The 27,767-nt window shown below is 43.8% G+C and overlaps 1 protein-coding gene across 1 annotated transcript in view; it reads right to left on the bottom strand.

Moving 5' to 3' along the window:
• COL27A1 (collagen type XXVII alpha 1 chain) overlaps window positions 1–27,767 on the bottom strand; it is a 244,484-nt gene that overhangs the window by 144,350 nt on the left and 72,367 nt on the right. The window contains exons 8-12 of the mRNA XM_077836249.1: window positions 20,876–20,920; window positions 19,975–20,028; window positions 15,184–15,228; window positions 12,116–12,169; window positions 10,797–10,841 (exon numbers count right to left, since the gene is read on the bottom strand). Of these exons, the coding sequence (XP_077692375.1) occupies window positions 10,797–10,841; window positions 12,116–12,169; window positions 15,184–15,228; window positions 19,975–20,028; window positions 20,876–20,920 (243 nt within the window). The remainder of the gene's footprint in view (window positions 1–10,796; window positions 10,842–12,115; window positions 12,170–15,183; window positions 15,229–19,974; window positions 20,029–20,875; window positions 20,921–27,767) is intronic.

Here is a 27,767-nt window from a genome sequence, read left to right as displayed (position 1 = left end):
CTGGTGAGGCAGGGCCCTGCTATTCTCTCCATTTTACAGAGAAGTAACTGAGCCCCAAGAGGGTAAATGATTTGCACCAGGCCACCCAGGAAGGCTGTGGCACGATTGGGAATGGAGCCCAGGTCTTCAACATCCTAGGATAACCACTGGATCAGATCAGCCTTCCCCTCTGCAAAAGGCATATCATCCTGTGCCCAGCTTAATGAGAGTTCTGGTGAGGATGGTCAGGCTCAGACAGATAGATGAACACAAACACTATTTTCCCCTTTCCCTGTTTATATCATGGTGCCTGTTAAAATGGTGCTCAAGACCAGGTCCTCTCCTTTCACTGCTTAAAGGGACACAAGGAGAAACCAGGCCTTTTTGCTATGGTTGTCAGAGAGGCTCTAGAAAGACAGACAGACAGAAAGAAAAACAGAGCTCTCAACCTCATCACGGAGATCAATGATCCTCAAGAAATAGAGGAGAATGGTAAGATGCTTTGAATCTTATACCTCCCCTAGACTTTTTCAGAGGTGAAAAAGAGAAAGAGAACATCTGATTTTATTTAAAACTCCTTCTCTGCTGGAGTAAGGGAAGCAATCTGGTGGCTGCTGCTTCAAAGAATCCTGGCAGGTCTTCAGGCCGATAGAATCCTTCTCCAAAAATAGGATTTTATTTTCCTGTTGGCTGAAGGTAAAGCTGCCCAAAGCACCCAGCCCTCCAGCCTTGGTCTGCAAAAAGCTATGTTTGCCAGTTGGCTTCAGCCAGGTGAGCTGCTGCCCAGAAAGTCTCCCTGAAGGATGGAGTTTGTAAGTCAAACAGTTTAAACAAAAAGAAGGGGAAGGCATGCATAGAAAAAGTGGGATAATAAAATAAACGAATGGAACTTACGCTGGCAGCGTTGATCTCTGACAACATCCTTTGTGAATAGAACAGGCATGAGCCTCTCTACCGGTGAGCAAAGGGGCTGACAGGTATGTCCAAGTGCAGGTTTTAGAGGCAGAAGAGCTAAGAGAAGTCCCCGCACGCAGACCCTTAACACTGTACAATCTCCAGGCTCCCCGGCTGTGTTCATTCATGCTTTTGACTCTTCAGGAAGGACAAGAGCCTTCACCTGTCCTGCTTCCAGATCTAAAACCATAGCAACTTCCTCTCACCCAAACCACCATCTCCTTCCTGGAGCCCTGTAACAGATGGGCGGTACTGCTACAATTCTGCCCCTTTGCTCCTCAGAGACGGCCATTGTGAGATGGACACATAACCTTACTCTTCCACATTTCATGCTCTCTCACAAAGATTTCACATCATCCTCTTATGTACCTAGACAGATCTCCAACTGTGAGACACATGGGAGCCATTGGAAAGACTCCCATTGACTTAAATAGGGTTTGGATCAAGCCCCTCAACTGGAGGACTGAAATTCCATTGACGTTCACTTGGGCTTCTTTGCAGTTCTGGCCTCTTTGATTCTTCACTCCTTTTGCTCCATGTTTTGCTGCATAGGACTTTTTTCACTTTGTTGGTGCCCTAATCGACAGCTTAGACCCTAGGGTGATGAGCACTATAGAGACCTTACTTACCTTTTTTTCCTCTGCAACTTTTCTTTCAAGCATCCTAATCCGTTATCAACCAAGGTATCCAAATCATGCTGTTTTCTCCTTAAGGAACATTTCTAGACCCAAATTTTACATTTTTGAAAAAAAAACTTTTAAATTTGCAAGAATGTTTTTACTTTTTTTTTTTAAAATTTAAATTTAAATCAATTCAGGTTTTCGTTTGATCAATGAGTAAACATTTACCTGCAGGAAGGATGGACAGTTTTATGCTAAAGGCATCAGACTGGTACCCAAGAGATTTGGGTTCTGAGTTCCCAGTTCTGCCAGGAACTCCCCAGATGACCTTGGGTAAATCACTTAATCTCTTAGTGCCTCAGTTCCCCCTGAATTAAAAGAGATTCTAGGCATAATAATTCTTTCCTACCTCACAGGAGTGTTCAGGGAACACATAATACATGCTTGCGAGACATCAGAAATCAGAGTGATAGAAGCCATGTAAGTACCTAGCTAGATGGATATAGGAAACCCAAACACATTATTTGAAAAAGTGGAAAGTGAAACTAACTAGAAAGAGACCAGTGTGTCACTTCAGACTGATACCAGTGTGTCATGATGGTGAAACAGGCCCAGAGAGAAGTGACAATTAACAGCCCAATTTTACTGTCCAAGTTGAGGCAGAAGGAGAAAGTAAAGAAACCAGAGAAGCAGTGAAAAGTAAATTCTGTTTTTGAAATATGTCCCATCTGAACCATCTAAAGTGCTACCACCAGTAACAAAAGCAATTACTTTTAAAAGAGAGACTTATCTGGCCAACAAGCAAAATGACATTAAAGAGGTAACACCCCCTGCTCCTCCCCAAACTGCAGTAGGAGTTTGATTGATTACAAAGTGTTCAGGACCTCGTTTGATTTACCTCCAATAGACAACAGCTCCTGAAAGGCCAGTAGCACAAATCATGACCACCAATTCCTGAAACCCCTTTGTGTTCCCCAAAAGCTTTCTATTGTATACAGTTCCTGAAGCAGCCTGACCCTGCTGGGCTTGGGAGACCCAGGGTGAGGGACTGGTGCCCCACTGTGTTAGGTGTTGTACCACACTTATTCAAAACAAAATATTTGAAAATCATGTCGTCCTTCAGAGCTTGCTAGCTAGGCCCGGGGGCTCAGATCTGAGACTGTCCTCCCAGTCAGGAAAATGCTCTGCTCTAGGTCTCATTGAAACAGGGCAAGCAATCTTGTTTAACCACAGAGGCAGCTAAAGCACAAAAAGGAGGCCAAGCTAGGTTGTAGCATAACTTTGCACTTGCATCAAACCACTTTACATAGGGGTTAGAAACCATGTCCTAGCGAATATGTTTCTGGAACTGTCTACATACTAAAGCCTCTTGGGGAAGCCTTCCAGCATTGCACCAACGGCAGCTAGCCCCAGTCGTGCAAGAAGTTCCACATGGGCAGACCCCCCACCACCCAAAAGGAGCCCCACTGAAGTCAGCAGGGGGTCTGCCAAAGCCAAAGGCCCTGCAGCATCAGGCTCTTAGTGACACTGCTGTTTATTAGGCTGCTTAAAGCAGAGACAACCTGAGCTGCAGAGATTAGATCCAAACCTTCCCAAAGTCTGGGCTTGCACAGATTAGGCAGTTTTAGGTTGGCCCACTCTGAAGACAGGGTGGAGCTATGACACTGGATCCTAAATGCACCCAAGTTCAGGGTAGTACAGGACACCACTGGTTTTACCACTGCTCAGAGACGGTCTAGATGACACGGTGTTAAAATTGCTGGTGGACACCAACAGCCGGTCTACATTACAGTTACCATCACTGTTAGTACCACTGGAATGGTGCAAGACTGCTCCAAAAAGGGCAAATGTAGACAAGGTCTCAGTGGGTGAAGGCACAAATTTTTAGGGTCAGTTGTAGAACACTTTTTCTCCTCCCACTAGCCACATCATCTGGACAAACCATAGCGGTAATCCTGCAAAGTTACCTGTATGCATAGGCTAGGTCTACATTACAAGAGCTACAATAGGACAGCTGCAGCTACCCTACTGTAGCGTAGACACTTGCTACAGCAATGGAAGGTTTCTTTTTCCCTGTGGCTGTAATAAATCCGCCCCCTCAACAGGTGGTAGCTAGGTCAATGGGAGAACTCGTCCGTTGACCTAGCTGCGTCTGCAGAGTGGGGTAGGTCGATCTAACTACATCACACATAGCATGAAGTTTTTCACAGCCTAAGTGATGCAGCTAGGTCAACCCAAGTTTTAAGTGTACACCAGAGCATTGACCTTCACTCTGTGCAGAATCCCATTGACTTCAACTGGTCGCTATCTGAGAGAAAGGATCCATGGATGCAAGACTGAGGGCTACAGACTGTGTTTAAATGACTTCCTAGGTTATGCAACGATGGTTCAAAGGTTGAGCTATTTAACCAACTCTTTAAGGTGAATACCCAGTTCCAGACTTGAGGCTTGGCAGGAGAATGGGGGAGGAAGAGCTGATGAGCAAAGATTTGGGGGTTTAGAATATACCTTATTCTATCATTTGGGATCTCAAACTGCTTTTGCATTTCTTAAAAAAGTATGTTTCCATTCCTCTCACTTTTTATTTTGAAAGCAATAGCTGCTGGATCAACATAATAAAACACTCTACAGCCAGCTGGAAATCTGCAGAGCTTAAGCCTGTAAGTATTTAAAACAGTTCTTTATTATTTTTTAACAAAATATTTTTTAAAAGTAGAGTTTGAGTTTTTTGTTTTTTTTTAATTTTATTTCTTTTCTCCCCACTCCCTCCCTGGGTCTCTGTTGCTAACCAGATTGCAGCGATGGGATAATGGAACAGACATGTGGGCTGAAACCCTCGGTCAATGGGAACCATTATGTTCACACACTTTATATGTGAGTGCTTTGGGCCTGATACTGATGCCAGTAAGGTCAATGGCAAAAATCCCCATTCATTTCAATGTGGGCAGCAGCAGGTTCTTAGGATCCTGCAAGAAGTTCCACATGGCCAGACTCCCACGGGCACCCAAATGGAGCTCCACTGAATGGAGTCTGCCGGTACAACGTCAGAGCCGTTATGACCTCACGATTTATTAGGGTGCTAAAACACAGATGGCCTAGCTACAGAGTCTAGATCCAAACCTTCCCAAAGTTAGGGCTTGCACGGATCTCATTCTGAAGACAGGGAAGAGCCATGGTGTTTGGACCCGGCTGCAGAGGAGTACAGACCCAAGTGGGGAAGAGAGGTTGGTTCAGGCCCTAGTCTTCACTGGGATGAATTATATTTATTTTCATAGTCATTCTCCGCCTTTCCAGACACATGGTGAGAAGTGTCCCACCACTCTTTGTTTGGGCAACAGGAGAGACTGTGTAACTTGGCATGACTGTGTCCACTTATGTTCACCACTCAGTACTCAGACCTGCCAACTTTCCTCCTCCTTGTGCTGTAAAACTAACCCTTCCTAACAAAAAAGGAGCCTGAGATGTCCTGCTTCTCATTATCTGGTGTGTCAAACACAGCAACATCTTTCCATTTAGGAAGGGATGCAGATGACACCGGTTATTAGGTGGTCAGCAGGAAGTGGTGAATGCTTGGGCCCACAGTTGACGCATTGCTTCCTCCTGACCTAAGGGGGCGGGAGAAAAAAAAATCCACCGTGCCATGATGCTTACTGTAGACAATTAAAATATTAACTTTCTTTGTACTGAATTATAAACACAGCAGACATGAAAAACACCCAGGCAAGAAGGGCACCATCAGGTTACAAGCGGAGAGTTGGCCAGCCGGCAGACCTAAACTGTGGTCAGCTCATGCAAAACGGATGCCAAATTCTGCAGCTTGCCAAAATGTGGCACTCGGAGGCCACTTCCATGGGATTGCTGGAGAACTGGCAGCTTGTACGTATGCACTATATCTTAATAGAATAATACTTAGCACCTACATACCATTTTCCACCCACTGATCTCAAAGCACTTTACAAAGGAAAGGAGATATAATTATCCCCATTTCACACACAGGGAAACTCAGCCACACAGGGGAAAAGTGACTTTCCCAAGGTCACACAACACATCAGAGACTGGATTAGAACCCACATCTCCTGACTTCCAGTCCAGTATCCCAGCCACTGGACTGTGCTGTTTCCCCATAGCTTGTGCTGACAGGCTCCCACCAATGCTCATCCTTAGGGTACATGGCACCATTCTAACAGACCATGAAGATTTGGTTTGATTCCCTTTTTTGTACATGGTAGTTGTATAATCCAAGCCACCTGTCCAATTATCCACTGGGAGCAGCACTTTGGCCAACACGCTGGAACTTGCCAAAGGTTTTGTAAGTGGGATGACAGGGCTGCACTGTTGATAAGTCTCCCTCTTTGAAGGTTAGTTGGCATATTGGATTACAAGTACTCTCCCAACATGCAATCTGTTAACAGCTGGCAGAACACAGCTGCTTATCACTTGCCAAATACACAAGCTACAGAAGAGCAAAGAAAATAATAGGGATGAGGAAAAACTTCTACAAAACATTACCAGATGAGCATGTCTAGGCAGGCAGGGAGCTGAGACCTCTGTGTATCGTACAGATAATGTTCTCTCTTTACTCTTACCTTGGCCTCCCAATCACAATAATTTGTCTCATCCAGTGACTGAGTCTTCTCATATGTGAGCTCCTTGGAGCAGGGATTGTTCTTTCATTACATTTGTACAGCACCTAGCACATCTGCCATGCCAACAAGGAACAGCAACTGCAACGGGGTCGCAGAGTGGGAGAGCAATTCAAATGTTTGGCTACATCAAAATAAACTTCAGACAAATCCATTAACTGTTCACCAATTCTCCGAACCGAACTTGGAACCTTTGGAACGGATTTGTCAGTAGAAAAATCTCTCCTATAACATTCACTTGCACACTTGTTTAACCCATCACTTCATAGGGATTTGTTTCCTGCCCTCCATTATCTGTGTCAAAATAAATAAAGTAAGTAAGTCAAAAAATTCAGCTTGTGCCCTTCATGAGTGAAAGGCCAGCCCCTGCAGAATCCAAGATCCTGTTAGACTGTGGTCTCTCAAGAAAGGTGACAAAGACTCCACCATTTGAGATCGTTACAAGGTGTCTAACAGGCCACTGGATACACCAAAAGGAAATATGCAGCCATGATACAGCTAGGGAATAAGGTAGACAGAAGAAGGCAACAGGTCTTTTCCATCTCAATGTTGCTAGATTCCTTATCTCCTACTGGACCTGACTACCTGAACATGCACAGTTAATCAAAGCTCACATTCATGTAAACTGTTTGCTTATAAAGGACACCCAAGTCCAAGCCCACCACAGGAACAGGAAGGCCACAAACCAGGGACAAACATTGTGAGAGGCGATGAGTAAATCAGGAAGGCATTCTTAATAAGAGTTAAAGATTGTGAATTGGCCTAGCCACATACTAAAACAAAAGAGAACTCCAAGAGGTCATTACTTGACCTAGTCAACTATCATTGTGCAAACCGGCAAACGTATATCTAACAAATAGCCATGGACCTGGGATAATGAGTGCTAGAATTATTGCAGAGTTTTGAGTTGGGGAGTGACATCCATGCCATTTGAACCAAGGCTACAATTATTTAAAATTGTCCTGATGTAAATCATACCAAACCCATACAAACCTGGTACCGTTAAATGGGCTTCAATTTATGCCTTAGAAGTTGCCCATTATTCTTCAGAAGATCTTTTCATTTTCCTCTCATCTTACCCTGCTCTTCATTCTTATCACTGCTATTAATAGTGCACATCCTTTGTCTACAGTTTTGAATCACAAACACTAGATCCTATTTCTTTCTGTCACTTTTAGCTCCTTCTTTACATGCTCATCCCTTTCTGATTAATAATCTGCCTCAAACAGTTTGCAATTCACTTCTCATCTCTATGAAACAGGTAACTCATTTTCTATCTCTCAGAACCTCTCATCAACCTCACTTAAAGCTATGGGTTTCTGCATAGGCTTCCTGCATGACATCCAAAGAGGCTCAGGGGTTTAAGTACCAAAGCTGCTTTTGAAAATGGAACTCATTTTCCCCTTGAATAGCAATTCAATGTTCTCTGCCATGCACAGGTTTTGAGATACATTTTAGTGAACTCCTACAGTGTCCACATGTCACAATCACTCTGATTATTGTAGTAATCTAAAAGCCAACTCTCTCATGAGCCACTACCTCTCCCTGATAGAAGGTAGAGCCTCATGCATTTCTTTTGCTTTCTTGGTAGAGAACCTCAGACTGTTCTCACTCTCCTTGAAAACCCACAGACTTCCTTCCAAAGATGAGACATCTCTATCCCACACAGTGAGAGAGATTCCTACCAGCTCTGCTCCCTGGGAAAGGTGGAGAGCAATAGACTCCTCTACGCAAAGATATTACACAGGCTGCCTGCCCCACCCTGACCTATTACATCTCCCTTGTGAAGATGAATTATGGCCAGCTTGCCCCTCGCTCATACAAAGATAAAGCCAAAGCCTTTTAGCTCGGACTCTCTCCCCTCCTTTGTGCATCTGAAACTGTGCGCATTCCACTCTCGTGCCAATCAAGTTACAATTTCATCCCCTTCTCTCTCTTGCCAGGACCTCATGGCCAGTTGCCCATCTGAGCACCATAAAACCCCCTCACTCTTAGTCAGTGCATTGGAAAGGATGAAGGTTTAGTAACAGCCACTTGGGTTCCCAGGCTCCAGCCTGCCCCTACAAAAGGCAGCTGTCCTCGAGACATCACAGAGTCATGTTATTAAAGTCTTCCTAGTACATCGCATTTTAATAGTAACTCTCCCAGCACAAAGCCCCAGACCTCCTCTCCTGTGCTAGGGAACTCCTTGCTGCCCACACATTTTATAAGTACACTCATCTAGTGTGTTTCTGATGCATGGTAGGAGGAGTGCCGTAGGAGGAGGAAGAGTCAGCTGAATTGCTGTTTTCAGGACAGATTCACCATGTTCCTTACAGCCCTGCACAGCTCAACTCCCCTGGAACGGTTTCAAAACCTGACTCATATCCAGTTTGTCTTTTTTAATCTTTACACACTTACATCATCCTGGGAGGCTCACAGTGTAACATACAAAACTTTCAGTGCTTAATCTATAGAGGTCCTGTACTGCAATGACAAGCAACTCAAACAGACAGAGACAGAAGTACAAGCACAGCTACAGAGAACCTACCAGACCAGGGAAGCAATGAACAAAATTGAAGTGGGCCCACTGACAATGCAGATATACTGAAGGGCAGATGGCCTAGTAGATAAGGCACTGGAGCGGCAGTCAGACAGGCTGAGTTCTAGTCTCAGCTCTACCAGCAATTTGTTTGTAACCTTGGGCAAGTCATTTAACCTCCCTGTGTCTCACAATGTTATGGAAGTAGATAATCATTATCAATCCTTAATGCAACCCTGGAAAGTACTCAGGCTCAGAGCCTGAGAGGTTATTTAGGTGCCTAACTCCCACTGAAATCAATGAATTTAAGCACCTAACTCCCACTGATTTCAATAGGAGTCAGGGGTCTAACTGCTTTTGAGGATCTGGGCCTGAGGATCCTGCAGCGAAGGGTGCAGCACTAGAACCGAAATAGAACAGGATGTTCAAGATTTCTGATAAATCCCTGATATCCCATCATGGGAATGGGGCTGGACGTTTCACAAGGAGTCTAAGAATTGGGCACTCAGTTCAGTGGGGCTTGAATACCTAACTTTCCTATGGCCTTTGAAAATCACAGCCTAAGTACATACGCATTTGTGAGAGAGAATCCCGCTGACCTCCAGGGAACATTGGGTTTGTAACAGTGACCGTTAGGCAAAGACTTCCATGTGGAAGATCACCAAAACCAAAAAACAACAAAAAACCCCCAAAAAACCTCCCAAACAGCTGGAATGTGTTGAGCATACAGCACACTGTATGTGGAAACACATCAGAGCCCAGAAACCCTGACCAGATCCCTGTACCTAACGACGGTTGCCTTGTTTATTTTATTCTGGTTAGTGAGTCAGAGTTTCAATGGACTCTTTGCAGTTATTCATCATAGTGGTTTTTGATGTAACTAACATTCTACAAAACTATAGGAAGATTTGGCCATTTTTTTTCTACCCCTTGCTCCCCTGCCCCCTCCAAGAGATGAATAGTCAACAGGGATGAATGAAGAATTGTCAGGATGTTTGCATAGCTTTTACTGTGAGAACAGCAGCAAGTGGTAGGCGTGGGACTCCTAGAAAACACATGTTCGCATGCAAGGATGAGGGAGGGGAGCAGTGGATTTTTCTGCATGTGGGTAAAGGGACAATTTACAAGGAAGCATGACAGCGACAGGGGCACAGAGCAGAAACGTACACTAGGTGAAAGACAAGGCACTGAATACAAGAATGTAAGAACAAGCCTTCTCAGGGATTGTCAGAGGGCTATGACACCACGTGTACATCTGCCAACTGCGTAACAGACCTGGCAAGGCAAACACAGGCAGGGGAGAGAGCATAAAAGGGAATAAGCCAAGTGATGGCATAACAGTGCTGGAGAGCAGATATGGGAAAGTGGGAACATATCCACTACAAAGGGATGCACAACAGATCACAGCCAAAAGCAAGCAGGAGCAAATGGGCTAATGGAACTCCCTGAGTGTCAGCTCTCCAGACTGGGCAGAACACAGCTGCCAGCTTTCTCACACATACAGGGAAGAGTCATTACACCAATGCATCCAGTCCCTGAGCTTCCAAGCAATATCATCTGGCTCCACATTCATTGCAGGATACAGTCACATGAGTCTTACCTTTCCTCCCTTCCCTGCTTCCCCTGGTCATCTCACACTCTTCTCCACTGTCCCTGCTACACAATTTGGCCAATGGTAGTGCAAGAGCCTTGTCCTGGGCCGTGCCTGCCATCTGCCTGCCTTCTTGCAACTCTAGGCTTCATCTACTCTCCGGAAAATATTTCTTCTCTCTCTCACCTAGATCTCACACTTCCCCTCCATCCACAGCTATTATACCTTCATAACAATAAAATGATGGCGCTGATTAATTCCATAAAGCATTTCATGGACACAATTTGTTGCTATACAAAATGCACTTGTGTATATGGCATTGTCTGGACAGGGTGGGTACAAGCCAGAGAGCTAGAAAGCTATCAGGAGATCTTTGATCTCCCCATTCAGCTATCACCAGAAGTTACAGAAAAGAACCAGGCAGCAGAAGGATTATGTTTCCAGTTTCATTCAACAAAGTCTGCATAATAGACGAGGAAAAACTTTACCGGCCTACCCATCTTGCCCCTCTTCCCAGGAACTCCAGGGATACCCTGTAAGGAAAAACACACAGAAAAAAAAATAGGTCTGAATGGGAAAACAAACAAAACAAAGGGAAACAAAAAACAGGCTAATAACTGCGGCACTGGTGAGAAATCAAGATGTTGGCTATTTGCAGTCAGCTGTGAGAGCAAGAGAGAGTGGGAAGAGAAATAACCTTAACCCATTAACTATAACCTCCCCATAGTTCGGACAAGCATCATCCACACCCAGGGGCAGCAGGCTATGCTTAGCAGTAGCAGTAATTAAGCCACTGGCCTGGAATCAAATGAAGGCTACAGCCAAGGCACTCACTAGAGAGCTTCTGTTTATGTTTCTTATTTAGTTCTATGAGCATTAAATCAGCCACTCCGGAGCATTAGAGTCCCTCCCATGCAAGCACACACATGTTCAATGGCTTTTCTTGTTTCTGGAGTCTGTATTTGCCAATCAGGTTGAGCAAAAATAAAAATCAATTTTCATCCTTAGAAGATCTGGTTTGGGGGGGTGGGGAGGGGGTGGAAGAGTGGGCCCTTTACTGTGTGGCTGGCAAGGGGGTGAAATGGCACTGTTTTTAAAAGGGCTTGGGTAAGAAGAGAAGAGAGGAAAGGAAAGGAAGGTCCCCTGTTACTCTTCCAGATCAGAATCAATGGTTTGGAAAGCATGGAAGCTGTAAGTGAAAAGATGGGGTGATGGGATGGGGATTTTCAAAAGTGACCAGTCACACTGGATGCCTCAACTTTAGGTTGCCCATCTGGAGATACCTGAAAGGAGCCCAACAGTAGAAAGGGACAAGCAGCTGCCTTCAGAGAACCGGGCTCCTTGAAGGCATTTCCAGTTCAGCACTCAAAATCACTAGTCAATTTGGAAAAACATTTGTCCCAGGCTGAAGGAATGATTTTTTCCTTAAGCATTTGCTTTTCTTACACTGAGATGGACCAAAAGAAAAAAAAATCACAGCAACAATGGAAAAATATAATCCACCTGAACACTCCCCTCTACTTTATGAATAGCAATGTGTCACCTTGCTTGGAACCCAGTTTCCTGAGCTGCCCATTAATGTACTGCACAAAGGTCCATCTCCTACATGAGGAAAGGAGCATACTGAAGAGGGTAACCATCTCTCTGTCTCAGTATTAGGCATTCTTGCCTGTTCTTTTAAGAGCAGGCAAAGTGAGGGAGCAGACCACAGAGTCATGTCCAGAAAAGGCTGCAATAGGTATCGAAGAAATTGGGTGATGGATATTCTAGAGACAGAAAGCCAGGGCTTTCCTCACAAAATACTCACTCGTTCTCCATCAGGCCCTGGCAGCCCAAATAATCCTGGGAGACCAATATACCCCTAAGGGAAAGAGGAAACAAGAAGTCAAATACATTTCCCTTCAGCAGTTATTCCATCCTGCCTGAACAGAAGAACGTCCTCCAGCGCTGGTCTATGGCAGCCGTGATGAAATAAACCTTGAGGCAAGTGTATATGCCCATGGACTGCATGGTGCTGGCTTCCACGATGTAGTCCAAGGGCACATACCCTCACACCAGGGATCATGAGGACTCCGTGCAGGAAGAGGCCAGCTGGACGGAACCTTACCTGGGCTGGCTCTGATCGTACCTGAGAGAAATGGAGCTGGGTTGCAGGTTAGCAAGAGTTACAACCATGGTCAACTGCATGCCTACGCCAAACAGAGATCTCTGTGGGAGAGCCTGGTCCCCCTGGAGTTTCTCATTCTGTTTCTCCTCCTGTCAGCCGCATACCTGGTCTTCCTTGCCTCCTCTCTCCGCAGTGTCCCTGAAGCTCATCCTTCCCTTCATCGATTCCAAGATCAGAAGACCATTGTGATCATCTAGTCTGGCTGCCTGTATAACATAGGCTGCAGAACTGTCCCTAAATCATTCCTAGAGCAGATCTTTTAGAAAAACATCCAGTCCTGATTTAAAAATTGTCAGCGATGGAGACTCCACCGCAACCCTTGGTAAATTGTTCCAACGGTTAATTACTCTCATGATTAAAAATTTACACCTTTTTTCCCTATCTGAATTTGTCTAGTTTCCATTTCCAGCCATGAGATCACATTTTACCTTTCTCGGCTAGACTGTAGAGCCCATTATTAACTGTTTGTCCTCCGTGTAGGTGCTTTATAGACTGTAATTAAAATCATCTCATAATCTGCTCCTTGTTAAGGTAAACAGATTGAGCTCCTTGCATTTATCACTGTAAGGCAAGTTTTCTAATCCTTTAATCGTTCTCATGGTTCTTGTCTGCACCCTCTTCGATTTATCAACATCTGTTCCCTCATCTTCCTGCTGAATCCTGTCTCTTGCTCTCCATAGGGCACCCTGTGGTGCAGATTCTAGCCAGACCACTTACAAATACCAGGCCCACCATACCAAATACCTCCACGAGCCTTTCACCAGACTCCTTGTCCTCTCCTCGAGCACCAAGGCCCCACTCTGAAATTGCACAGGCCTTGCATGCTGATCTGGGTCTGCATTAAGCTTCCTAATAGCTATGTACAATGGCTCAGCCTTCTACATGCCTACATTTCCTCCACGATCTAACTTTGATCAGAAGAGTCTCCTCTTCCTCATTAAAATCCAGTTTACTGTAAAGGCATCTCAGTTCAGTAGTGATAGTCATATATTCACTTCTGCAATATTTCTCCTGGGCTCTGGGCCCCTGCCTGGGCAAAAGCGGCTGCATAAATGCTATATGTCCTTTCACTTGCAGTAACTGGAGACTTGTGCTTAATTCGCTGCACGCAGTGATTAAAACAAAATGTTACCTTGTGCATTGCTCCTTTGCACAGGACTCTTTCTGTCAACTGCATAGCATCAAGCAGAAGTGAATTTTAGCAGGTAGCCACCTCAACGATTTCCCAAAACTTGGGTCGCCATAGAAAAAAATTCAAACACTGACACTGAACTTCTTCCATCCCTCCTCCTTCCCACTCCCCAAATCTCCTGACCCATCCCAATAAGCCTCTGAGACTCTCTGGGAGCCCATCAGACCACTATCCCACACCACGTCAGTATTTCAACTAGTTAGAATTTCACTATGGGATGATACAACCACACAGACAGAGCCCAGCCATCTAACCCACTGTTTGTCCTCTCATCCTGAGTCACAACGCAGCCACCTTCACATCTCCCCGCATTTCCTATGAAAAAGCAGTGGGGGAAGAGGGCCCGAAGTGGTGAACAATTCAGGCTCTTTCAGCCATAAAATGGTCGATATCTGGGCTAAGAAATATCAAGACTAAGTTCCCATTAATTGTAATGGAAATTAGAGGTTCAGTTCTCCTAGGTGGCTTTCAAAATCTCAGTCCCAGACATTTAGGGGTAGCAAATGAATGATAATTTTCAAGGGGCTTATCCTGGATTGAACACCCTAAATACCCGTATGAACGCTGAATTCCTACTGTACCATAAGTCACACAATTCTCTAGTGCAAGATCCTGGTTACTCTAGTGAAATGGGGGATTCAGAAATAGGGTTACTACTTAGTGAAGTGAGAGAAGCAAGCTGTGCTATCACAGACCTGTGTCTACCGGAGTACATTAAGCAGCTGATGCTTCCCCCCACCCCTTTCCCTACCACAGGAATAAAGTTAGCTATGGAGTCAGCTTTTGTTTATTGCTTGCAATTTTTCAAGTGATGGAAACCAGCTGGTAGCATTTACTGTTCATGGAGAAAGGACCACATGGTCAGGAGAGGAGCATTTTTATTGGCTCAGAGGATCACTATGGATTTCTAATTGTAGGTGAAGAGCAAAAGGTGATTAAATGCAGTTTTAATTCTTAATTCATCCCTCAACAGTCAGCAGGAATCCCCAGAGCTTGAGCTGATGAGCAAACCCAAGCTGAGATGCAGGGATATTAATGTTCTCATTTGCATATGGCTTCAAGATGTTGGCTTGTTGTGATGCATAAAGATGTAAAATCAATTCCAAATTTCTCTGCTTATAAAGCTCAGGACCAGCCTACATCTGGAAGAACCCCTCTTCAAAGTATTTGGAGTGGCTGAACCAGTGTGTTTGATGAAGCTAGAGAGGCCTCACTGAGACCAAAGTTGTAGGGAGACCAATCCTTTGGGATTTGGATTTGTTTCCTCTCCAATTCTTTGGACTTTGAAAGGGTTGACTTTGCAGCACAGCAATACTGGGAAGTTGCTCTGTTGGTTTTGGTACAGTTTTAAACCAATTGGGGATTTAATGATGCATCAATTAATTAATGAGCTCTATGTAATAAAAATAAGAAACTTATATTAGGGTTGCAAAGTTGATCACAAGGAGCGACAGATACTAGGGGATAGAACAGGGGAGAGAGGAAAGAAAAACAAGGTAAAAAATGGCTCACTTACTCGACTGCCTTTTGGACCAGCTTCACCTATTGGTCCTGGTAAACCCTGAAACACAAGAGAAAAAACAAAGACAAATGTGGAGAGGCTTTAATATAAACCCTAATGAGCAGTGCCATATTTACAGCACTATCCTAGGATGGTTCTGATGATTTCACAACTATCCCAAGGGGTATCAATATGGGAGAATGAGGGGTGGGGGGAGAAGAGGAACAAATCCCTAATTGTTGTGAATTGATGACTCTGCAAAACAGGAATCTTATAAAACACAGGAGCTCACTCTCTGAGACCCAGAACACTGGAACTAGAATGGAGATTTCTGGTCATAAAGACTGGAGAGGTTAACATAGTGGTATGCAAGTAAATTGCAATCAAATGCTAGTTGCAATGTAAAGTGACACCATGTAGACAGTGGCACTCACCAAAAGGTGGGATTGAGCGTGCCGCCAATGAACCATACAGACAAGAAGGCAGCTAACTGCAATGTCAAAAATACCTTAACTCCTGGGAGGGGACTGTAGATGGGGCCCAATCCAAAACCCATTGAAAACAATGGAAAGACTCCCACGGACTTCAGCAGGCTGTGGATCAGGCCCACAGTTCCACATGCAGGGAATGGTTAAAAAGGTATTTTAAATTTTTGAGCTCCAAGACACGAATGACCCTCTTTACCTTCAATAGTGGAAAGACTTGTAATCAATGCACCCACTTTTCTAGCAATGATGAGGGGCCCATTCATGCTCCTTTTGAAGTCACTACTAAAATTACCATTGGGCTTCAAGTGAAGGAGGATCAGCCTTATGACATCTGTAAAAATTAGGTACACTGGGCAGTTTCTATCCAGAACATTGGAAGCTGGGAAAGAATTCAAAATAAATCTCATTGTATTTCTGTACCCACTGCCCTTCCCTTAAGCAGGGCTGTACTCTGAAAAGAGGCCCTATAAAAATTGCATAATGAGCTTCCATGTTTATTGCCTTTCACCAGCTTCCAGACCAAATTTATCTAGTTTACAAGTAAAAAGGACAGGTTTATTTTTTCTTCAGCCGTCAGCTCTGCATATTCAACCTGGGATCTGAAAGTCAAGTTGTGCTCTTTCTGGCTCACACATCATCACCAGTAGAAGATTTCTGCCGTCGGAACATCGTTAACAATTCTGCCTATGATGCACGAAGCAAAATAGAGCCAAGCTCCCTCTCCCATAGCACTGCAGAGCCAACACAGCTGACAGAAGTTACAAATAGTAAAATCTTAGTCAGTAGGGAGAACTGACTGAAAACACACAGGGTTCAGATCTCTTGAATAAGAAGGTGCCATTTTTTCAGAGCCACTTTCTTGACCATAACTGCATTTTAAAAGTACTTTTGTTTTCTATGTACCTGGGGACAAATACTTTGTCCAGAATATCTGACTGGGAGTAAGACTCTGTGAATCCATTAAACAGCATCCACTAATCTTGTCAGTTCACCATAACGCAAATGGTTAGGATGTTGGTTGAACTCATGAACACATGCTCTCACATGATGTTCTGGTGTACAAATCTCTCATGAGCCTTGCAGAGGGTGTGAATGTAACATTCACGTTTAGGTTCATAAAAATATCTTAATCTCTCCTACTGATTGTACTCTCCAGTGAATTAGTCTGTACATTATGCTGGAGATTCACAGACTTGGGTATCTCTAGAATGCTATCAGCACTGTATTTCTGGAATATGCTAAATGAACCCTCGGTTGTTCATATTCACTCCTAAGATGTATGAATGCAGAAAGTTTCATCTAATATCTGCACTACCTTATTATTAACAGACTAACAAATCAGCATCTGTATGGAGTCATATGAAAGTGATCACACAGTACAAGCCTACCTGTGTACATCTACATGAGAGCTGGAAAGTGTAATTTCCATCTAGGGTAGACATACCCACTAAAAATAGAAGTGTAGCCATGGCAGTACGAGCGGCAGCTGTCCATGGTCATAGCTAGGGTCTTGGATTGGGACTGCACTTGGGGCAGCTAACCTTTCCCACTGCTCCCACCACCATGGCTATACTTCTCTGTTTAGTACACTAGTTCAATCAGAGCTAGTGTGGGAAAGTCTACCTGAGCTGGAAATTACACCTTGCAGTTCCAGAGTAGACATACCCCCAGTAGGGCTAGGTACAATGTTTAACATTAAGCTCAACCACGAGACAACACTAATAATTACATTTTCTAGTGTTTACCTGGGATTTTTTTTTCCTTGAGATACATGGCTGTGTTCATACCTGTATGACAAGAGTGTGACTCATTCTGGACCCAATCCTGCAAACCCTAACTCACGGGACTAATTCTACAAATCAGCAGGAGGCGCTGCTAGCTGCTCCGCGCTTTTGAAAAATCAGACTCTTCTTTAGGTTTCTAAATACAGACTGGGAGCCTGGCTTTAAGGTACTCATTTTTCAAAATCTTGGTGATTGACCTTGCGTGAATAAAATTTTGCAGGACCAGGGCCACGGCGATGGAGGATCAGGGGACAGTTCCAGCTGGAGCCTCATGCCTCTGGGCATGTTCTCCGCATTCATTCCAGGCAGTCTAGAGCACGCATCATTCCAGAGCAGTTATTAAAGAAAGTGCCTGAGCCTGGTCTATTTTCCTCTGCAACATTTTGCATACATAAAGGGCTTCTGGCACATTTTTTAGAGGGTAAAGGCCAGAGAGTCAGTTTTCTTCTGTCTCTTTAGTCTATTCCCCTTTGCAGTCAGCTCCACCTACACCTTACTACTGTGCTGCAGGGCTATTTGTTTACTGCAGCTCACAGCAGGACAAGGTTGGTGTGCAAAAGTAAACTGATGTGGAGTGCTGGACCACCTGGTCCAAGAGAGACATTTGGCACTCCTGCTCTTGGATTATCCCCACCATAGCCCGTGCATCTACAGCGTTCATGCCTGTAAAGGAACTACTAGGATAAGCCAAACAGGTTCACAGTGTGTCTCTCTATGGAATTTTTATTAGGCTAGGGAAATGGATGTCTCCATTAGATGCATTTGGATAAAAGACGTAGGAGAGACTGGAAGAATTTTCCTCCATTGTTCACATCCATGGCCAGTCTGTATGATATAATGTCCAGTGAGCATGTCTGTAGGGGAGCTGGAAGATTTACCAGTATGTGGATACAGCCAGCTACTGGGAGAGAGTAGGTTCTGCAGGGGTTAAATTACTGACCCATCTCTCAGATCTCACATGCCATAGAGACTGGATCTTGAGGACACACAGAGCAGATTTTCTACTTTAAGAACGGGCAAGATGTGTGTCCTGGATGCCATCTTACAGTTTTTAAATGATTGGTGACATTGGTGATCACAGCATTGTGGCGGGAACTTGTTCTTCACCAGGGATTGCGTGGACATGTTGCTAAAAACGATATCCAGCTGCACCCACTGTGTTTAGCGATTATATTGTGGCTCTGCTTTGACAGGCTGTAAATATGCTGGAGGTGGAGGGCTATGGATCAGGCAGCATGGGTGAGTTTCCTATGGCTAACCATTGTCCTCTAGTGCTGTACAGTAGCACATGAGGGACTAGCTAGTAGTCACTTCCTCAAGGGATCTCCAAAAGCAGACTGACCCTATTTCCATAGTCCCTCTAGGAAAAGGCTGAGCAGACAAAGCTTCATAGGTAGAGTTTGCTGCTGGCTTTAATCACTATCTTTTATTTTCACTAGACTTCTTCTGTCTTAGGTTTTTCTCCTATTTGATATTAGGTATTAAAAGTGATCTGCAAACAGCAGGTAGTTAGGATACTAGGCATACGCCCCCTTCTCATCTCTTTATGATTAATAAAGTAGGTCTGAAAAAATGTGGCAAGATTTCCCTTGTTTTTATCTTGCAAGTTCAGATCCCGCCCACCACAGAAGACACTGTGATGACCGGAGAACGGGTTAAAATGACGGCATCCCATGAGCTAAGAGAGTGAAAATTGAGCAACTGAGGGAAGGGATGTTCAGCTAGCCAGGTTCTTTGCTCATTTTTCTTCCACACGTGTAACTCCAGTGCCTGACTGACACTTGAAAGAACGAATATTGTTAAAGATGCTGCACTCCTTCCCTTTGCATTAAGGGATGAAAACCTCCTCCCACCTGGGCCATTCCTGGGATGCAAGGCATTGCAAAGTGGGCAGGGAGATGCCTTGACTCCAGGGGCCACAGAGAATACTTGTTCCTGCACCCGCCATTGCACCTGGCTCTTGTGTAGGGTCAGAAGGAAGGGGCATGGTGGCTCCTTGTTGTGTCCGCAGAGCATAACCTGGCCCATAGTGAGCATAGTTCCAGAGATAAGGTCTATAAGGAGAAACTGAAGCTATATGGAACAGATTCTACAGAGTTCCCATCTGCAGGGGATTTTTAGTACAAAAAGCACAGATGCTGCCATACAGAATTAATATCTGTGAAGGAACAAAACATGCTTAGTAGTTTTTCCTTTGTTTACATCTCCAACAAGTGCAGATCCTGCCATGATCGTGTCTGCACAGGACCTCCATGATACTCCGAGCAGATTCTCCAGGGATCACGTCAATTTGTCGAATGAGTATGCTTTAGTTTTTCAAAGACAATGATCACAAGGAACAGAACGATTTCTAAGAACCTGAATGTTCACTAACAAATCAGAAAGGACCAAATTATTTATGCTAAGGGGGAAAAACAAACAAAAAGAAACCAACACATTCCAAGGTGTGAGCACCGTATTTAGTGGGGTATGCTTATATCTACCTGCATACCCAAATCCCTACTCTGTGCACAGCACGGTAAGATTTACTGCACCTGCCTGCCAGGATAACCTTTGGCACCTGGGCTCCCGTCTGGTCCTCGTTCACCCTTAAAAGAAAAGCACACAAAGGTGAGGTTAATGCTACAGCCTATTAGATTTTGGGAGTGGGGGGCTGTGAATGAACTTGTTTCCAATTTATAAAGAGAAAGAAAATTTTGATAAAAAAAGGCAGAGGAATAAATTTAAGAAGAAGAAAAAGCTACAGAAGCCAACTCAACAGGATCTAGGCATAAAGCAAGCATTGCTGTCTTCCCACCTCCATTGAAACTTGCAGATAGTTTGGAACAAGGAGGCTAAGAGAAGGTGTAAGGCTGTGTCTATATCTCTGGCATATGGAACTGCTTTACCAGGGGGAAAGCTCTGCCAAACTTTTTAAAAACTAAATGGATTCATGTATAATATCCTTTAACATCATCTATAACAGGCCTTGCTATTCATTGCTATTTGACTGCAAACATCAGATTTATCCAAATAAAAAAAGGGGGTGGAACGTGAGTTACAGTCAAGTACTTAGTATGATGTGGTTAGTTAGTAAACTCCAGCTGAAAACTTAATGTAAAGAAAAAAGAATGAGTATAAATCTGCCCCTATTTCCATTGTATAAACTTGCACAAGTTTGGGCAATAAATGTTGCAAATAAATTAGAAGTTTAAATAAGTCCCTCCTTTCTCCCTGCCCCCACTGATGTTTGGTTAACATATGTGCATAACTCCCAATTAGCACGGGAGTTAGCTGCATAAATCGTCTCTCTATTAGGCTGGCTCCGAAAAAGCACTTTGATTCCACTGAAAAGCTTGGTAAATGACTCAGCCTGATTTCAGATTATTAGCAGACGAGAGATAAACTACAAAGAGGGATGGATTTAAAGTCTTGGAACCTGGAAGGGGCACTCACCTGGTCTCCAGGATGACCTGGTGGTCCAGGGTAGCCTTTGTATCCCTGTTTAAAAATATAAGAGTAACAGAACAAAATAATCAGAACTTTGTTTGAATTTCTCATCCCAGCTCAGTACTATTTAAGCTCAGTACCAATGTGGACACAAGAACAAATGGATATAAACTGGTCAATGGGAAGTTTAGACTTGAAATTAGACGAAGGTTTCTAACCATCAGAGGAGTGAAGTTTTGGAATAGCCTTCCAAGGGAAGCAGTGGGGGCAAAAGACCTATCTGGCTTTAAGATTAGACTTGATAAGTTTATGGAGGAGATGGTATGATGGGATAACATGATTTTGGCAATTAATTGCTCTTTAAATACTCATGGTAAATAGGCCCAATGGCCTGTGATGGGATGTTAGATGGGATGGGATCTGAGTTACTACAGAAAATTCTTTCCTGGGTATCTGGCTGGTGAATCTTGCCCATATGCTCAGGTTTAGCTGATTGCCATATTTGGGGTCGGGAAGGAATTTTCCTCCAGGGCAGATTGGAAGAGGCCCTGGAGGTTTTTCGCCTTCTTCTGTAGCATGGGTCACTTGCTGGAGGATTCTCTGCTCCTTGAAGTCCTTAAACCACAATTTGAAGACTTCAATAGCTCAGACATAGGTGAGAGGTTTTTCGCAGGAGTGGGTGGGTGAGATTCTGTGGCCTGCATTGTGCAGGAGGTCGGACTAGATGATCATAATGGTCCCTTCTGACCTTAATATCTATGAATCTATGAAAGCTCTATAGAGAAGTTTCCTCCAAATCTATAATCCGTTTTATGATTCATGCTAACTTTTCACCTCCCACCTTTTGTCTGTTTAGACTAAGCTCTTTAGGGCAGTCAGCTATCATGTGTGTGTACAGCGCCTAACACAGTGGATCCTTGTTCTTGGTTGGGGCCTCTAGATGCTACTGCAATGCAAATAACCACCACTCGCAGCTGGATTTTCAGTATCACAGATGAAGCTGCTTTGTTTGTACCTGAACATTATCCATTAGGAAGGGCTCAATCTTAGAATGGAGCTGGAAAAACATATCTACAAAATGATCTACCTGACTAGTCACATTCTCTATGTCCTGCAGTGACCTCCCCCAATTCCCGTTAAATCAGATTCATGGGATGAAATCTTGACTGTATTGAAATCAATGGAAATTTTGCAACAGACTTCAATACAGCCAGGATTGCATCCATAGATTTTAAAGCAGAAGAGACCATTTGGGTCATCTAGTCTAGCCTCCTGCATAATACAAGCCACAGAATTTCACCCAGCAATTCCTGAATCAAGGCCAGTAACATAGGGTTCAGTTATCACATATATCTTTCCAAAAGATATCCAAGAGATGGAGAATCCATCACATTCTTTGGTAAATTGTTCCAATGGCCAACTACCCTCATTTATTTATTTTGCCTTATTTCCAATTCAAATTTATCTAGCATCAACTTTCAGTCTTTGGATCTTGTTATGCCTTTGTCTGCTAGATTAAAGAGCCCGCTGTTATTAGGCATCTTCTCCCCTGTAGGTACTTAAAGATGATCAAGTCATCTCATACTTCTCTGATAAGCTAAACAGGATGAGTTTCTTAAATCTCACATTACAAGGCAGGTTTTCCAGACCTCAGATTATTCTTGTAGCTCTTGTTTGAGCCCATTCCACTTTTTCAGCCTCTTTTTTGAAGTGTGGACACCAGAAGTGGACACTATTCTGGTAATCAGCTGGCCAGATTATGTGGTACATCTTTTTATTAGAGGATAAAAGAGTTTATTATTTTCACTGCCAACAAACAGACCCTTCATTTTAAGGTGTGGTTTACATTCTCCAGATTTACTTAGATCTCCCTTTGTATATCAGGTAACACGCTTGGATTTTATACTCTTTGCCTCCCTTTATTATGTTACTGTAGCTATTTAAAATAAACTAGTCTCCATAAAGTAGAGGCAAAGCACATCAGAAGATTACATTTAGTTAGGGACTAACGTGATAATTGGGCTACTACGGAGGACACAAAAAATAGAAAAATGTAACTTAAAACAAGCTGGGGCGGGGAGAGGAGGGGAGGGGGAAGTATCAACATTTAAATAAAAATATAGAAACAACAAAAATACCTTCAGGCTGAGTTATAACGGTTAATTATTTCCTGATCTATAACTTTATACCCAGTCTTGGACTGGAGATCCAAAGATGTCACTGTAGTGTAGTCAAACATGTTAGGTGGCCTATTTTTCCCCCTCTGGGAGCCACAATGGTACCCTTTTCGGCTAAGTGCTCAGCCCTTCAGTTCACTCACCAGACAAGTGACTGGACTTTGCTTTTGCTCAATTGTTTTTTTATTTTTCCCATGTGATCTTCTAGGACCTGCAGCCTAACTCCTCCCTCGCAAAGGAACGCAGCCCTCACAATGTTCCATGTCTACTTCCCATTCACATGCCTCTTCACTCATTATTTCAGATATTTGGGCTTAAAGAAATACTCACTCTCTCTCATGACCCCATTTCTCGTGCTTGATCCTGCTGTTACATCACAGTCCTGTGTTTCATCTCTCTCTCTCTAGCCACTGAAAGTCACACACTGGGACTTCAATGAAAGATCAAATGGCTGGGGGTAAAGTAAGCCTTAGCTGAACCTTCTATAATTAGTTAACATAGGGTCTGGGCCTGATCCAACGTCTAATCATGACAATGGGAGTCTTTCTACTGACTTCAGTGGGCTTTGGATCAGGATCATAATACTGAGAGTTACAAAGAGGCCTGATGGCTCAGGTAATGGGATAAAGTGCTTTTCACCCGCAGATCTCCAAGCAGGCAGTGACCAAAAGTTCTCGCATTCCAAAGGCTGTTGGCAACCTGACATTGTCTCCATTCATTTCCTAGTGAAGGAGAGTCTAGATCACAAAAGCCAACATTGCAAATGGTAACCTCAACTCACCAAGAGCTCAAGGACTAAACGAGCAGGGAGAGTCTCATGCCCTTGCCAAGCCCAGGGAGAAGTTAACCCTGCTGTCTCTGTATCAGGCCCTGAAGCTCAACCGAGAGGGGTCAAGGGTACCAGCAGTAAATTTGAGATATGTGTTTTGGTAGCTTCTTGATTTGGGAATGGGAGGTTAGACACTAGATTGCAGTTCGCAAAGCTATCAGCGATGTGTGATGTTTTTTTCCCCATACCGTAGCATTAATAACCTGTGCTAGTTTTAGATCTTTGTCCCAGATCATGTACCCATACTGGGGTTTTGGCAAGTTGAGAGGTAAGGGGGGGGGGTGGGTTTACTGATCAGACAAATGCGATGAAAAGACTCTAGGGCTTACTGGTTTCCACTGAGCACACCAGGCTATTCTTCTCTTTTGGCTCTGCCCTCCATCTTTATTTCCGGCTCCTTGGGGACCTGGAGGATGTGGGACTTTCACCTCAGTCAGGCATAGAGGGTCTATGGTTGATTCCTGGACTCACATCTGACATCAGTCACTTTGCAAAGGGCACTCGGCGGGAACACTTTGCAAAGGGCACACTTTGTCACTGTGACTGGCAGTGTCAGAAAAACAGCAGGAGCCAAAACTGATTCCAGAGGCCTCCAGGTAGCCCCATGTCAAAATGTAACGTCTTTGCTTCTATACGTAATCAGCCGCTCCAGCCACATCTCCTGACAGGGCTGGCATGAATGGGGACATCACACCTTAAAGTGAATGAGTAACTTCATCCAGAGGTAAGAGCAAGGCAGTGCCATAGGTGGCAAATGAAAAGAGCTGGCTGTTTAAGTATTGTACAACAACCTCCGTGCCCAGCATCTTCATATACATACCCTGAAGCTAGTGTCTTGGAATCCCAGATTGGGTACCTGAAATGTGCTTTCAACTTGCCATCAGCCTAGAACCATTCTGAGATTTGAACAGCTAGCCAAAAATTATACTAGAAGGCTGTCTCCTCTTCCCTATCCCAGAGAAATAAAAGGGCCCCTTTTCAGTCCTTTCCATAAGATAGGCTCTGTCAGGAGACATAGCTGCAAAGGTCAAGATTTAAAGTTTCTGGATTCCTGATGTTCAAACAAATCTGAGCGCAGACTCTTGCTCCTCTTTTAAAAGTTTCTTGATGCACAAAACTCTGGGATCTAAGCAGCTAAACTGGGACTTGGAAGTCCATCTGTCCGAGAGATAGCAAATCACTTCATGTCAATACAAAAGAGTTTCCCTTTTTCTGTCTTGTTTAGACTGTCAGCTTATTTGGGGGAGAGACTGTGTCATTATTTATATCTCATGTGTTGCCAAGCCCAGATTTGGTGGTCTACAGATAATAAACAGCAACAAAGTTGGTACCAAATGAGGGAGACGTCCCTTTCAAAAGAAATCTATGCCTAAGGCATAAAAACAAATGATCTCCCACCTAAAGATCACATCAAGGACCTGATTTAGATTTTAGAATCAGAATCTATGGAGGCACAGGAGAGTTAGTGACTTCTGTATCTCAAATCCAAATCAAAGCCTATCACTGGGGTCAGAAAAATCAAAGAGCATTGTTCATGCTATGAGGAGAGATCCCCTACAGACAGAAAGATGTCCTCAAAAAGTCACAGATCTTCTGAGCTACATTCATATCAAGATCCCTTTCCAAGAATCCCCCCAGAGAGATTACATTAGAAAAATAAGGAACATTTTAGCTCCTCCTCTTCCCCTCAAAAAAAATTATCAAGAAGCATGAAAGCTTCTTTTAGATAAGGCAGATCCAGGAATTTGATTGCTTCCTACCAGCCCCAATTACAGCATGAGTAGAAGAAGATCTGAAGACTAGAAGATCTTGAGCTAAAGTCTGCACCATGCATCATGATGTTTTTATATATAAAGCCAAGTGAATAGCTCTCAAGTTAAATATACAGACCGTATATTATTGTTGCATCCTATTAAATATACTCTTCACTATTTATGGCTAACTCGGGGGTGTTTAAAATGTGTTTCTTCACATAAACTGATGATTACCACTGTCTGAGGTTAATCATAGCTAGGGACTGAAAAAGCTCATGCATTTTAAGGCTGGCTGGCATGTGAAAGTGTTTACCTGCTGCAATACTCTTTAAATAGCACTGAAACAACAGAGAAGAGTGTATGAAAACAATTACATTTGCTCTCCTATCCAAACACTTCCTGATGATTACAGGGCGATTAAACACAAGGGGCTGTCACTACAAGGGGAAATTACACTTCACTGAAGGATTTGCTCAGCTGTGACAATGTTTATAATCCACACTGTCATAGCTACAGATGACAATTCGCATTTCTGTGGGAAACAGACAGGCTTCAGCAAGCAGACCTTGGGCAGTGGCCGAGCTGGAAGAGGCCACTGAATGCAGCCTATTTGGAAAGATGGTCTTGAGGCTGGAACCCTGAACTGGCAACCCAGGAAAACTGGGTTCAGGTTCCCAGCTCTGCCTTATATTCACTGCATGACCTTGGGTGAGTCACTCACTCTTTCAATACCTCTCAATCAGGCACAGCCTTACATTCAACTACAATAGCAGCTGTTCTGTCCTCAGCAACATTCTGTCTCAGGACATGTTGCACAGTACTTCAGTAGAATCAATTTGCAAGATGGTCATATTCTGCATCCGACAGCCAAATGCCAAGAGGCATTTATGAGCTATTAGTTTTCTTTAATGCACTTCCCTTCTGGTGCCTCAGGTCCTGCCACCATTCTCTAGAACTGCTGTTCAGCAAAAACAAAATTCACTCCTTGTGAAGTGGATGAGCAATGTCTCTCTCTCAGACCACACCAATGTTTTTGGTATCCCTTGTTTGAACAGCTGTTTCACATACCCTGTAGCTGGGCAAAGGCAAAAAATATTTGTGGGCACTCAGAGACCAGAGTATCCAAACCTACAAAGGAATAGACGGCGTGTGAATTTACATGGTACATGTTTGCTTATGGTACAAACCATGCCATACGGAACTACAGGCCTTTGGTAGTGGCTCCATCTCAAAAAGTGCAGAGCCAACTGCTTCTTTCAGAAAGAAAAATGTTTGTGGGAGAAAGAAACCCATGAGGGAAACTTCTGTCTCTTTGGAAGTTCTTACACAGAGAGTTTACAAACAGATATGAATGGGGTTCCATCCAAACTCCCTGCATGATGCTCTTTTCTGACTTGTCCCATAGAAGGACAGTACCTTTTTGCGTTTGCTTATGCCAATTTTCAAGACTTTGCCATTTTCTTGTAGGCTAAATGGGCTGCCTGCCTGCAGCCAAACACCATGGTATTTTCACTGGGGAGATGCCAGCAAGGAATACAGATTAAAAATTGTTTTTCCAAATATTTCTTCAACAGCTTTAAAAAGTTTTCTTAATTTAGAAGGCTAATAAAATCCAGGCAGCACCAAAGCATCTGCCAAGCCAGTTCCTCTTTTTTGCTGCACTGAAGGAAAATCCCACAATCCAACTTACTCGTGTCCTTGAAGAAACAGAAACACCTCCTCCCCCGCCCCCTCCGCAACAACCCCTGAATGTGCTTCAGGTTTTCCAAAGTCTGGTGTGGGACCTGTGCATTGGCTTTGGGTCTATTTGTTTAGTCTCCTACTCCTGCTCCATTCTTTCCACCATAAGCCCATTGCATTTTGCTGATCACAACCGCGAGGCTTCGTTTTATGAGCTGCTATGCTAAGAAAACTGTGTTCTTTGCACCTAATTCATTAGAACCAGTTTGAGAAAGCTGAGTGTGGGGGTTAGCTAAGCCCCAGTCGGTCCACTGCCTGGCTCTACTCAACAACTCAAGTGGAACAAGCACCACTGCCCCTTGCAGGCGATTTCTACTTCCATTCCCTCTCCTACTTTCCCCAGTATTTAGGAATAGGATAAATAAGCACAGCTCCCCCTACTGTGAATCTACTGCAGA

This window comes from Eretmochelys imbricata, chromosome 16 (genome assembly GCF_965152235.1).
Source record: "Eretmochelys imbricata isolate rEreImb1 chromosome 16, rEreImb1.hap1, whole genome shotgun sequence".
Taxonomy (NCBI): Eukaryota; Metazoa; Chordata; order Testudines; family Cheloniidae; genus Eretmochelys; species Eretmochelys imbricata.
This window is presented reverse-complemented; position numbering and strand designations above follow the sequence as displayed.